Source organism: Drosophila takahashii, chromosome 4, assembly GCF_030179915.1.
Source record: "Drosophila takahashii strain IR98-3 E-12201 chromosome 4, DtakHiC1v2, whole genome shotgun sequence".
NCBI classification, from domain to species: Eukaryota; Metazoa; Arthropoda; class Insecta; order Diptera; family Drosophilidae; genus Drosophila; species Drosophila takahashii.
In genome coordinates this window covers 1097492-1109942 of record NC_091682.1, presented here as the reverse complement: position 1 = coordinate 1109942, position 12451 = coordinate 1097492, and the positions used below count along the sequence as shown (strand labels likewise).

Below are 12451 nucleotides of genomic sequence, written 5' to 3'. Positions count from 1 at the left end.
TGCAACAACAGCGCAACGTGTAAGAAAGGGAAAGCACTATTGCTGCTCTCCTGTGTTCGTATTGCTGTTCTCTTCTTACACGTTGCGCTGTTGTTGCTTGATGCAAAGTTGCCAAACTAAAATCGTTGTCTTTACTAGTAGGTCTTGCAAATACAAAAATTTTATTTTACCACTTCGTGAAGAATTGATGAAGCAATATGAGGATAATTTTTTTATTCGGAAACCGCGTGTATTCCGGCGTACAGAATTTTTTTAAATTTAAATTCTCTTAAAAAATACTTAATTTTAAAATTAAAAATTTTTTTAAATATTTTTCTGAAAGATATTAGGATGTCCCACAAAGTTTCATACCAAATATTAAAATAACTCAAACGAGTCTCAAGTGCTGCATAACTGAAAAATCGGAGCTAATTTACAAAAAAAAATTGTTTAAATAAACGGTAAGAGTTAAAAAAAAAAATAAAAACCGATCCTTATATTTCAATCCTCTATCGAAAAAAAAAGTTTCGATTGATTCTGAGATTTGACCCAAATTGGCCTGTCACGTTTCACGTGGAATGAGTCTTGTACAACTTTGACGAAGTGTAGCTTCTAAACTAATGAATGGAACTCAATGCAGTGTATAAGAAAGTTGGAGGGAGGAGGAGGTTCTATTACCTGTAAAATGAGTTATTTATGGTTGAAATCGGTTAACCACAACCCAAGTTAGAAATTAAAAAAATGTCAAAAACGATTTTTACAATTAAAAAAAAATTTTATCCATAAAAAAAATTTTAAGTGCCAATTTCTTAATCAGGAAGACGTACCTTACCGGAAAACAAAGGTTTCATTCATGGTATATTTCATCGATTTTTTTTTGTAAACTGGTGATATCGAATATTCAATAACTTTCGAATTTTATTTAACTTATTTTGTCTATTTTGCAATAAGTTTTAAACTTAATTTAAGTTTTTCTTGCAAAATTACAAAAAAGTATACATGTTCAAAGCGTATTTGTACTCAACAAAACCAAAAATGGAACATTTTTAATACCCGCCAGGCTACATATTGCAGCCCTGAACAGCTGTTTGCAGCTGCTGTGTTGCTTTATTTACATTTGTAAGTTGGGAAGAATTTTAAAAGCGAACCAAAATGCCATCTGCAGGAACTCTTGCTCTAGAGTACTTGCGAAGACATAAACTGCGAGACCCTAGGATGCAGAGGAGAATCCATAGAATTGGTTTTACATCGTAGGCCATGGGGATTTAACTCATTGGCCAGGTCCTCCCGAGCAATAGTAACAAGAACGCGGCCGCCCTCAGTAAATCCTTGGCAATGTCGATATTCGCGAATGAATCGCTAGAATAGGGCATCTAGTGCTGCTGGATTACATTAAGTCTTGAAAATTATTATTAATAAATAAAAATTGTCCACTTTTAGTTTCATGGTTTCTTTTTCTTCTTTCTTATCCGGCAAAAAATAGGACATTCTTTACGACAGTGCGGCAGTTTTTTTCATGTTGCCATGTTTTTATTCATTTCTCAATAACTACGCCTTTTTTTAAAATGAAATTTTTACCAGAAATAAGTTGTATTTTTAACTACAACTTAAGTACCTTTGAATAAATACTTCGTTAACACAAAATTTCGATAACTACTCCGAAATTAGGTATTTTAAAGTTCGAGCTAGCTTGTACCACTGTCAGGTTGGACGGTTTGCCCATGGATTCTTTTTAGCTAATTTTTTCGAGAGGTTTTATATAAAGCATATTTTTAAATATATACCGAAGAAAATATAAAAATTATAGTATGCAGATCATAAAATTCATTAGAGTTGTCTTAAATAAAGTTACATTTTTGACAAGCAATTGTAAGTTGGTTAATTTCATCAAAACGTCCGGCAAAGTACGGGGGACTTAGAAACCGTCAAAATTGACGTGTGTGACACCGAGATTTGCTATTCGGGGAATATTCGGTTGAAATGGTTTCTGGTGACACCTCCGATTTAAAACATTTCTTGCTAACTTAAGCTGCGGTTTTCTCAGAAGAGGCACAAAAAGGCAGGTTAATTTTTTAGAATTTGTAGTTAAATATCTAAATATTTAACGAGGATCTAGAGTGTAACACTACTTTACGTCCAAGAATATCAAAAAAAAACCCAATTTTTTTTACCACTTTTAAAAATTTTAAAAAATAGTAACTATGCACTTAACTTTTTTTTATTTTTGGGAATATTCTAAGAATTGGTTGCTCTTAAAATTTCAATCGTTACATATACAACTTAGGTGCTTAGGCGCTTTCAGAAAAATTTCAAAGATGTATAAAAATACTTTTTTCTTAGTGGAAGAACCATTCATCACAAATCACTTTTTCTTTTTAATTTGTATAGAGAATTCAATTGTTTTCATACCCGTTACCCGTAGAGTAAAAGGGTATATTGTATTCGTGCAAAAGTATGTAACTGCTAGAAGGAAGCGTTTCCGACCCCATAACGTATATATATTCTTGATCAGGGTTACTAGCCGAGTCGATCTAGCCATGTCCGTTTGTCCGTCTGTATGAACGCTGAGATCTCAGAAACTACAAAAGCTAGTAGGTTTAGATTTTCCACACATATTCTTTGGCTTCCTATTTATTCCTATTTATTTCAGCCAAGCGCCACGCCCACAATCGCCCACTAACGATTTTAAAACGGGTGATGCACCCACATCTTTAAAGATTACCGAGAAGTATACATGCAATTTTGTTGTGTATATTTATATCTATCGAAATGTAGAAGACATTTTTCAAATCGGACCATCCATTAAAAAGTTATACGCATTCAAAATTGTCAATATATATCTATCTCCCTCGCACTCCCTTTAGCTGAGTTACGATTATTAGTCGGGACACCAACGTCCGTCCGTCCGTCCGTTTCTACTCAACCTAGTCTCCCAAGCTATCTCTAAGCTATCGGGATACCAAAAGTCTTCTTTTTATTGCAGTTAGTAATAAGGCCGGATCGGACAACTATTTCTTATAGCTTCCCTAGCTTCAGGGTTTGTTGAAATATTACCTTATATACTTTACATTAAGCAACAACATCGCAACGTGTAAGAAGAGAACAGCAATACGAGCACGGGAGAGCAGGAAAAGTGCTTTCCCTTTCTTACACGTTGCGCTGTTGTTGCATGATGCAAAGTTGCTAAACTAAAATCGTTGTCTTTACTAGTAGATCTTGCAAATACAAAAATTTTATTTTACCACTTCGTGAAGAATTGATGAAGCAATATGAGGATAATTTTTATATTCGGAAACCGCGTGTATTCTGGCGTACAGATTTTTTTAAAATTAAAATTCACTTAAAAAATACCTATTTTTAAATTTAAAAATTTTTTAAAATATTTTTCTGAAAGATATCCCACAAAGTTGCATACAAAATATTGAAACAACTCAAACGAGCTTGAAGTGAATAATCATAGCTACTTTACAAAAAGATTTTTTTTTCAATAAACGGTAAGAGCTAAAAAAAAAACCGATCCTTATTTTTCAATCCTCTATCGAAAAAAAAGTTTCGATTGATTTTGAGATTTGACCCAAATTGGCCTGTCACGTTTCACGTGGAATAAGCCTTATACCAAACAGCACTCTGTAATTGTTTCTTGTTTACAGTGGATCACGTTAATATTCGGTTTTTTGTTTTTTTAACTTCAAACGTGAATAAAAGCTTTGTAACTAAAAAAATAAATAACATAATAATGCAGAAATAAAGCTTATTTTATTACCTTTTCATTGATATACATATATTAATACTTTATTTTTAATTTTAAAGAGATACATGCATAAACAAAAAACAACCCGAATATTGAGGCCACATTAATATTCGGTTAGGTACAAAAAATTCTCGATTTTTTTGTTGAAATGGACGGTCAAGATACCACTAGGATCCTGTTTCAGCGCAATCCATTCATCCCACCAAAAGAAATGGATGGGTAGAAAAGCAGATTCGCTCAAAAATGCATTTTTTCTTAAGTTTTGTATGCAATCAAGCAGCAAAATGCTTGTTCTTAGCGAATCTGCTTTTCTACCCATACATTTCTTTTGGTGGGATGAATGGATTGCGCTGAAACAGATTCCTAGTGGTAGGCGAAGGTCTTGACCGTCCATTTCAACAAAAAAATCAAGAATTTTTTGTACCTTTGCTAATTTTTCTTAACTATATCACGCACATCCATTTTTTATATAGGTAAAACTGGTCCAGAATATGCAAAAACAAAAATTTTTTAAGTGCCAAAACATTTAAACAACCTTATGGGCAATAATGACTAGCATTATAAATGTCAAATTAAGTTTATTTCCTAAATAAATGTTGAGATTTTTAGTACAAAAAGGAAAAACCGAATATTAATGTAGATTAATTAAAGGAGTCGAGAAACCCGATTTGAATTTGCAAACAGTTCCGGACTTTGAGTTTTTCGGACAGATAGCTATCAGGGACTTTGACAGGGACTCTAAAAAAACGGCCCTTAAATGTACAAATTTCTTCTTCGGTAGGTTGAGACAGTGGACAATTTTATTACAAACATTTCTATAAAAGCTGCATGATGATCATGGTTTCGAGAAAAACGAATTTAAAGTAATTTCTACTGCACACGGAAGGTGGGTGCCGTCATCCTGGTATAAGATCCAAAATAATTCGAAATTCTTCGTGAAACTTTCATGACAATTATTCTACCAATTTACAAACAAAAATTGAATTTTTTCTATACGTATCCCCCTCTTTAAATTCAATTTCCAAGGCCTACTGTAAAATACAATCAATTTAATTTTTACTGCAAAATCTACTCGCTAGACAGTTTACCATTATTGGCGACAGATATGTCGTCCGAAAGTGTGTATGCAAAATCTCAGCTCTTTGGATCTAATAGTTTCCGAGATCTAGACATGGCCAGGATCGACTCGTCTAGTGTATTGGGACTTGAAATCATTTCTATCAACGAATTATTATATACTTACTCAAATCCGAACATTTGTCTCTTAACGTATTAAAATGGCTTCCCGAACTGCTATGCCCGTGCAAAATGTTTGAAATAAAATGAGAACTTGAAGAAAACAATCCGCTGGAAGTTCTTATAGCCTTTTCCAACTTAGAATGACTCGTTGGCGATGTGGGTGCAGACGTGCACGTTGAATGTACGAAGTTTTCCCGATCAATGGTATGTGGTGTATGCACTTCATCACTAAACTGTTTTTGGTTTCTTTTCCACTCTAACTGTTTTAGCCTTCTTTCATCCTCAGACCTTATCCATTCTAAGTGAGCGTTTTGCAGGTTTATAGAACTTTCGTTGCCCCTAATAAAATCCAATGCTATAAGGGGCCAAGCATCTAAAGTTTGTACAGCCTTATTTAATCCATCATTGAGTCCTGGCGGATTAATTTCGCCCTTTGCTTTGATATTTCTGAGATTTTTATCATAGTTAATTGATTTAAATCGATTTGATTCAGAGTCTTGTACACTTTTTTTTCTCGCCATTTTTAAATAACGCTTAATCGTATCGCTTACTGACTGAGAAATATCTTCGTCAATCGAACTTTTTCTACAACTTAAACGTGAAGAATTTAAACCATCCTGTTTATCAAGTTCTTCCAATATTTGACTATTGCAATTTTGAACCATAAACTTGTACTGTTCCGCCAAACTTTTTAGTTCGCTAAGTTGAATAAAACTAGTTTGAGTTCCACAGGTTTTTAGAATTCTTTCAGTTTTTTCTCCGTTCACAAGACATTTTTTCGGAAACTCAAAGCTTTGTGGAACATTGTTGAGATCTAAATAAAGTGAATGTTTCGCGCTTTGCGAAATTTTGCTAGTATCACATTCTTTTACACATTGGAAATTTTCATTTATTACCTTATGGTTCTTATAAGACGTATTACTTTCATGTATACCAATTTTTATTAAGCTGGACAATGAAGCTGACCGATTAACACTACATTTAGTTGGCTCTTTGGAATGTAAGGTGCGATGAAGCTGTTGTTTCCTGAGGGCGCTGTAGACTTTCTTCAATAGTACTTTATCCTCAAGAATGATTTCGGGTGCATCGCCAAGTTGCAACTGAATTCCTTCTTGTGCAAAACTAAAGCAATTAGATAAAAGTTTCAGACGGGACGTAAGCTCTGTTTCAAGAGTCATGCCGGAGGACATTATTTGATCCTTTTCATTCTCTGTTCTAAAGTTTGGTCTCTGTGCACTAGGTGATGATGTTTGGTCAGGTCGAATAGTTTTGGTACCGAGTAGCGTTGTTGTTTTGTATGCATCGCGAAGTTTAAGAAATGTCTGCAATAATTCGATAGTACGATCGGTATTATAATAATTGTTCGATGGCTCAACTCTATTCTCTCTACGGCTTGCACATGCGTGCCTCGACAATAGTTTTAATTTCCGCTTAGAGCTGCTGATTGCTCCTGGGTACGAGGTTCTTCGTCTCCATAAAATAAAACTTGGTTCAGATAGACACACTCGTTGAAATTGCTCTTCGATTAAATCAATGTTGTCCGACCCTGCCTGATAGCTGTCGGGAATGAGCTTGCGACCAGCATCTGTCATATATCTCCAAGTTTTTCGAGTTAAAAGCCAGCGCTCACGTTTTTTTTCCTTGTCTTTTGTGCTACGACGGCGTAATCTATTAACTAAAGGAACTCCTCCTGAATGCTTGCTCGCAAAATTATCTGGCTTACGTGTGCTAAAGACATCTGAAGACGGCGAAAGGAATATTTTCGAACAAGGTAGATCGTCGTTCACTTCTTCAAGCGCTTTATCCAATGGTCCTGACCTTTTTTTTACAGCCGCAATAGGGCTTCTCAAGGTCGTCAGGTACTTCGCTGATCCGGCTTCCATATTATGTTAGCACATAAAGTAAAGTGGGAAAAATACCTTTCAGTTTTTTAAATTTTCTTATTGCGATGTATTTTTATGAGGGCGTATAAATTATTATGTTTGGCACAAATTTACGCACATATTGATTTAAAAAACATCCACTCGCAAACAACCATCGGCTAAAGTTTTTTTAAAGCACATCACATATTATCATAACGGGGTGTAACATTTGTAGTGAGATTCAAAGATGATTATATTCCGACACTAATAAAGGTGCTATGTAAGCACATCAGTTTATTTATAAATGCACATTTTCTTCATGGGCGATTGCGATATACAACAAAATTTGAATATTTATGTTCTGTATATATATTTATGTGTAATGTTTGTGTCCAGGAGAAATAGTATATTGTAATAACAGAAATTTACTTATATTTCATAAGTGTTTTCTAATTACAACTTTAAGCACTGTTAAACATAAGAGCACACAAAAATAACACCAAATGCCTAGCGAGAGAGCATGAACATATGAAAATAAGGAAAATTATTTTCTGAAAAATACATGAAACGATTCCGAGTTCACGAGACATTATTTTTGAATGTATTTATGGTATACAAGAAATTCGCTTATGTACGAGTGTACCTCCATATATACAAGATTCGTTTCTGAAAAACACACTCGAGAGCATGGAACACTTTTTATATTTATAAACAAGAATAATACGGACATACATACACACAAATATTCTTGATTAACAGATAGTTTTACTTTATAATCTTCATTTTTATTACCTGACATACCTTTTGGTGATCTTATAAATATTTTTAATTTATCTCTTTCTCAGTGATTTAAGTACTGCAATAAATATACGAATATTTTGGCAGACCTTATATATAAATTACAATAATTTTTATAACATACTTTAAGTTCATGTAGCGGTTTTATTTTTAAAGCCATTTGCATCGTCCAATTTGTGTACTTTTTCAGAACTTGTGTTTGTTAGAAGGCCATGAAGTACTCCCAACCTTGTTAAAATGGACTTGTGTTTATTAAACTGTTTTAATTTGCATCCGTACTTAGGCAAGGCATAACATGATCTTTATAACAGCTGATCCCTGTTTTGATTTGAAATGGAATTTTTAAAGTCTTGTAAAATTAAAAAATAAGTATGTGGAACAGAGCTAGGAAGGTAATAAAAACGATAATAATACTTTTTAATACCATTTTGCTCCGCGCCACACAGATAAGCTAAGGAAATACCAAAAAAATCAGATGGACGTTTTTAGCCACGGGGTTGAATGAGTTTTCTATGAGGATATCTGGCAGCTTTTCGCCTCCCCGCATTATAGAATTTCCACACGTACTCAGTATGAATTTCATCTACTTGCAATACCTTCTTTTCCACACCCTTCCAGCTTTGGGTTTACACTGCTTTGCAGCATCTGATTTTTAATATTTGTTTGTGTATTTTTTAACAATATTTACAATCGCAGCATTGAAAGTAAAAATTGTTTATGCCTAAACCATTTCCGGTTTTTGCTTGGCTTAATGCAGGTCTTAGGTATCCATGTCTTGTAAGCCTGTCTTCTGAAAATATCAAAAATAATTAAGATATGAATTTAAGATCAGGAATAATAATAAGAGTAATTTCTATTATTACATCTCCGAACAAAATTAAGGGATCTTTCCAGAAAGTATGCACTGTTTGCCATGGCCGATAATTTACCCTATGATCAGCTGTTTTAAACTATGAGAAGAAAAAATCAAAAATGAACAATGCATGCGCAGCAGTTCTGGTCCCAAGAAGTCTCAATCGGTCTGGCTGAAATAAATGTAATATTTTGATTTTGTTAAAGAACTAAGTTAGTACTGAAGTACTATTTATACAACCATTTAACGAACTCCGCACACCATTTACCACTGGTAAAGATTAAAAACATTTCAAGTGACACACTAAAATGCAGAAGTTGTGTTGAAAATGGCTTCTGGAGGCTTACATTTATTAATGGCGAAAATATCTGTGGTACTAACCTATGTACACTAGTCGGCATAATTATTTTGACAAATTTTAAAGTTAAATCTTCTCATATTTTGAACTTATAATAGGAACATTTTGGCACCTATACAAAGAGCACTTCAATTCCGTTTAAATGACACAACAATGTTCTTAACCCATTAAGCACCCTTTGAAAAGTAAGCAATTTAGAAAATTTTTTGTGAAGGTCAAATTTTTAACTTTTTTCCTGGGTTTTAAAACAAAAATGTTTTGATGCAAATGTTTTGATGCAAATGTTTTGATGCAAATGTTTTGATGCAAATGTTTTGATGCAATCAAAATTAATAATAACGGCAAAAAAAAATTTCAAAATATTTTTCCTTGTATTTTTTAAAATTTTTTTGAAAATAGCTAAAAATTACAACAACAACTTTGAATCAAAACATTTTTGTTTTAAGCCCCAGGAAAAAAGTTGAAAATTTGAATTTCACAAAATTTGCTCACTTTTCAAAGGGGTCTTAATGGGTTAAGAACATTTTTGTGTCATTGAAACGGAATTGAAGTGCTCTTTCTATAGGTGCCAAAAGTTTATATTATAAGTTCAAAATGTGACTACAGTTAACATTCAAATCTTTCAAAATAATTATGCCGACTAGTGTATTTAACACTGAAATTAAGATTGTTGATCAGGGTCACTAGCCGAGTCGATCTAGCCATGTTCGTCTGTCCGTCTGTCCGTCCGTATGAACGCTTGGATCTCGGAAACTACAAAAGGTAGAAGGCTAAGATTTTCCACACATATTCTTGGGCCTCCTACGCAGCGCAAGTTTATTTCAGCCGAGCGCCACGCCCCCTCTAACGCCGACAATCGCCCACTAACGATTTTAAAATGTGTCCTGTGCCCACATCTTTAAAGATTTCCGAGAAGTATAAATGCAATTTTGTTGTGTATATTTATACCTATCGAAATGTAGAAGACATTTTTCAAATCGGACCATTCATTAAAAAGTTAAACGCAATCAAAATTTATGTACCTATCTCCCTCGCACTCCCTTTAGCAGAGGTTCGAATATTAGATAGTCGGGACACCAACCCGAGTACAGCGTTCGCACTCCCTTTAGCTGAGTGACGGGTATTAGATAGTCGGGACACCAACCCGACTATAGCGTTCTCTCTTGTTTTTTGTATTCCTTTCTACTCTACGAAATTACTCTTTTTAAATATTTCCGAATTTCCATTCTAATTTTATCAAAATCGGACGACTATAACATAGGAACGATCGAAAAATTAATGGGAAATTAAATGGAAACAAATTATAGCTCCGTTGGATTTTATTGTATTTCCTTCTACTGTAGAATATCATTTTTTTTTTAATATTTCCGAATTTCGAATTAAATTCAACAAAGATCGGACGACTATATTATATAGCTGCCATAGGGAGAGATAGAAAAAATAACACGAAATTTAAAATTTTTGCGATTTTTATGTTAATACGAACGATCTGCAATAGTATATAAGCTTGGGCTGGCCGAAGCTAGCTTCCTTTCTTGTTTTTATTTGCAAATGATATTGGATTGATTTATTTTATTGAACACCATTTTATTATTAAAGTAGGAGACAAAGAGAGAAGTGCGAGGGAGATATATGGGCGGTTCTTTGACAAACCGAACACCTTTTCTTGGGTCACATTTTTGATTTGCCTTAAACTTTTTTTACGTGTACTATTCGGAAAATTAGTAAACACGTGTATCAGGATTTGGCCGAAAAAAATTTTTTTTTTTTTTAGAATTTTTTTAGTTTGCCAAAAAACGTGAATTTTGAAAAAGTGCCCTCTCATGGAAAATCTGAATCTCCGGTTGTAGTAATCCGATTGACTTCGTGTCTTTTGCATTAATTCCTGTAAAACCTCTTCTTTAAAAAACAAAAATTAAAAAATAAAAGAGTTTTTAATTTCTTAAAAATAAAAACAAATTAAGATTAAAATTGTTAGTGGGCGATTGTGGGCGTTAGAGGGGGCGTGGCGCTCGGCTGAAATAAACTTGCGCTGCGTAGGAGACCCAAAAATATGTGTGGAAAATCTCAACCTTCTAGCTTTTGTAGTTTCCGAGATCTCAGCGTTCAAACAGACGGACAGACGGACAGACGGAGAGACGGACAGACGGACATGGCTAGATCGACTCGGCTAGTGACCCTAATCAAGAATATATAAACTTTATAGGGTCGGAAACGCTTCCTTCTCCCTGTTACATACTTTTGCACGAATTCAATATACCCTTTTACTCTACGAGTAACAGGTATAAATACAAAATCACTTCATAAAAAATACTTTTCAAAATGTAGAAGAAATTTTTTAAATCGGACCATTCATTAAAAAGTTATGAGCAACGAGGACGGAAGCTAGCTTCAGCAAGCCGAAGTTTTAATACCCTTGCAGATTTTACGAATGAAAACTTGACTAGAATAGCAACATAAATTATTAACAACAAAATATTTTATAATTGAAAAAAATAAAATTTTTAAATTTTTCACCCATTTGTTCCTATGGGAGCTATAGGATATAGACGCCCGATCGTCACGCGCTTTTACCCTAATGAAGGTATGCATAAAATAATAAGATTTGGAAAGTTTCATGTCAATAGCTTATATTCTGTGCGAAATATCCTGAAAAACGTTAAATTTTTACCGATTTCACCCTATTGTTTCTATGGGAGCTATAAGATATAGACGTCCGATCGGCACGCGCTTTTACCCTGATCAAGGTATGCGTAAAATAATAAGATTTAGAAAGATTCTTGTCAATAGCTCTGAGCGAAATATCTTCATTTTGTGAAAGCTATATCCGATTGTTCCTATGGGAGCTATAGGATATAGACGTCCGATCGGGTCGGCTTTCAAACTTGATCTGCGCACACATGTATTAGGACGACTGTGAAAGTTTCAAGGCGCTAGCTTTTAAACTAAGCTCGCAAATGGTATTGAAACAGACATACAGACGGACATACGCTCTGCAAGGGTATAAAAATAAAAAAATGTTATTTTTGACTTCTATTGTAGTGAAATTTTAATTCGTGAAATCTGCAAGGGTATTAATAGCTTCCGTCCTCGTTTTTAAATAAGTCGGGGGTGTCACAGAAATAATTTTCAACCAAAGAAGATTACTTTTATGCAATGATATACGTAAAAATCATAACGGATTTTGGTTAGAAAAGAATTTTGTGAAACCCCCGAGTCAAGTAGATTTGCATCCAAACATTTCTAATTTGGCCGATTTTAGCCCAACTAAAAATGATTCGTGATATTCCTATATTAACTATTTAAAAGTTTGACTAGAAGCTCCCGATATTCTAGTAAGGGGTTCTTTGGAGAATTTAAATAACTTTAGTGTGCTCAACAAATTCACCAAATTGGAGGGCTTTTTACTGATTTCAAAAACAAAAACAAAATTTTTAACCCATTGCTATCTATTATCTGTACTACTTTAAAATTAAAAAAAATTCGTTATTACCAGGATATTATATTATTTTCTTAACACAATTTGATTTTTTTCAAACGACCCAGCAGACATGCGCGAATATTTCAAGGGTTGCAGGAAATCCAAAAGTTTCCCTGAAAGCCAACGCACA

General features: G+C 33.9%; 1 protein-coding gene across 7 annotated transcripts in view; it reads right to left on the bottom strand.

Annotated features, from left to right (window-relative positions):
• Positions 1–12443, bottom strand: part of RhoGAP102A (Rho GTPase activating protein at 102A) — a 74112-nt gene extending 61669 nt beyond the window's left edge. For 2 of the 7 annotated variants that reach the window (XM_070218117.1, XM_070218118.1), the window contains exons 1-3: positions 12334–12408; positions 8493–8654; positions 4974–8419 (exon numbers count right to left, since the gene is read on the bottom strand). In XM_070218117.1, coding sequence (XP_070074218.1) covers positions 4974–6852 — 1879 coding nt within the window. In that variant the 5' untranslated portion in view covers positions 6853–8419; positions 8493–8654; positions 12334–12408. Of the gene's footprint in view, positions 1–4973; positions 8420–8492; positions 8655–12333 lie in introns of all 7 variants that reach the window. The other 5 variants (XM_070218119.1, XM_070218116.1, XM_070218114.1 and 2 more) reach the window with 5 other exon arrangements.
• Positions 12444–12451: the final 8 nt, after the last annotated feature.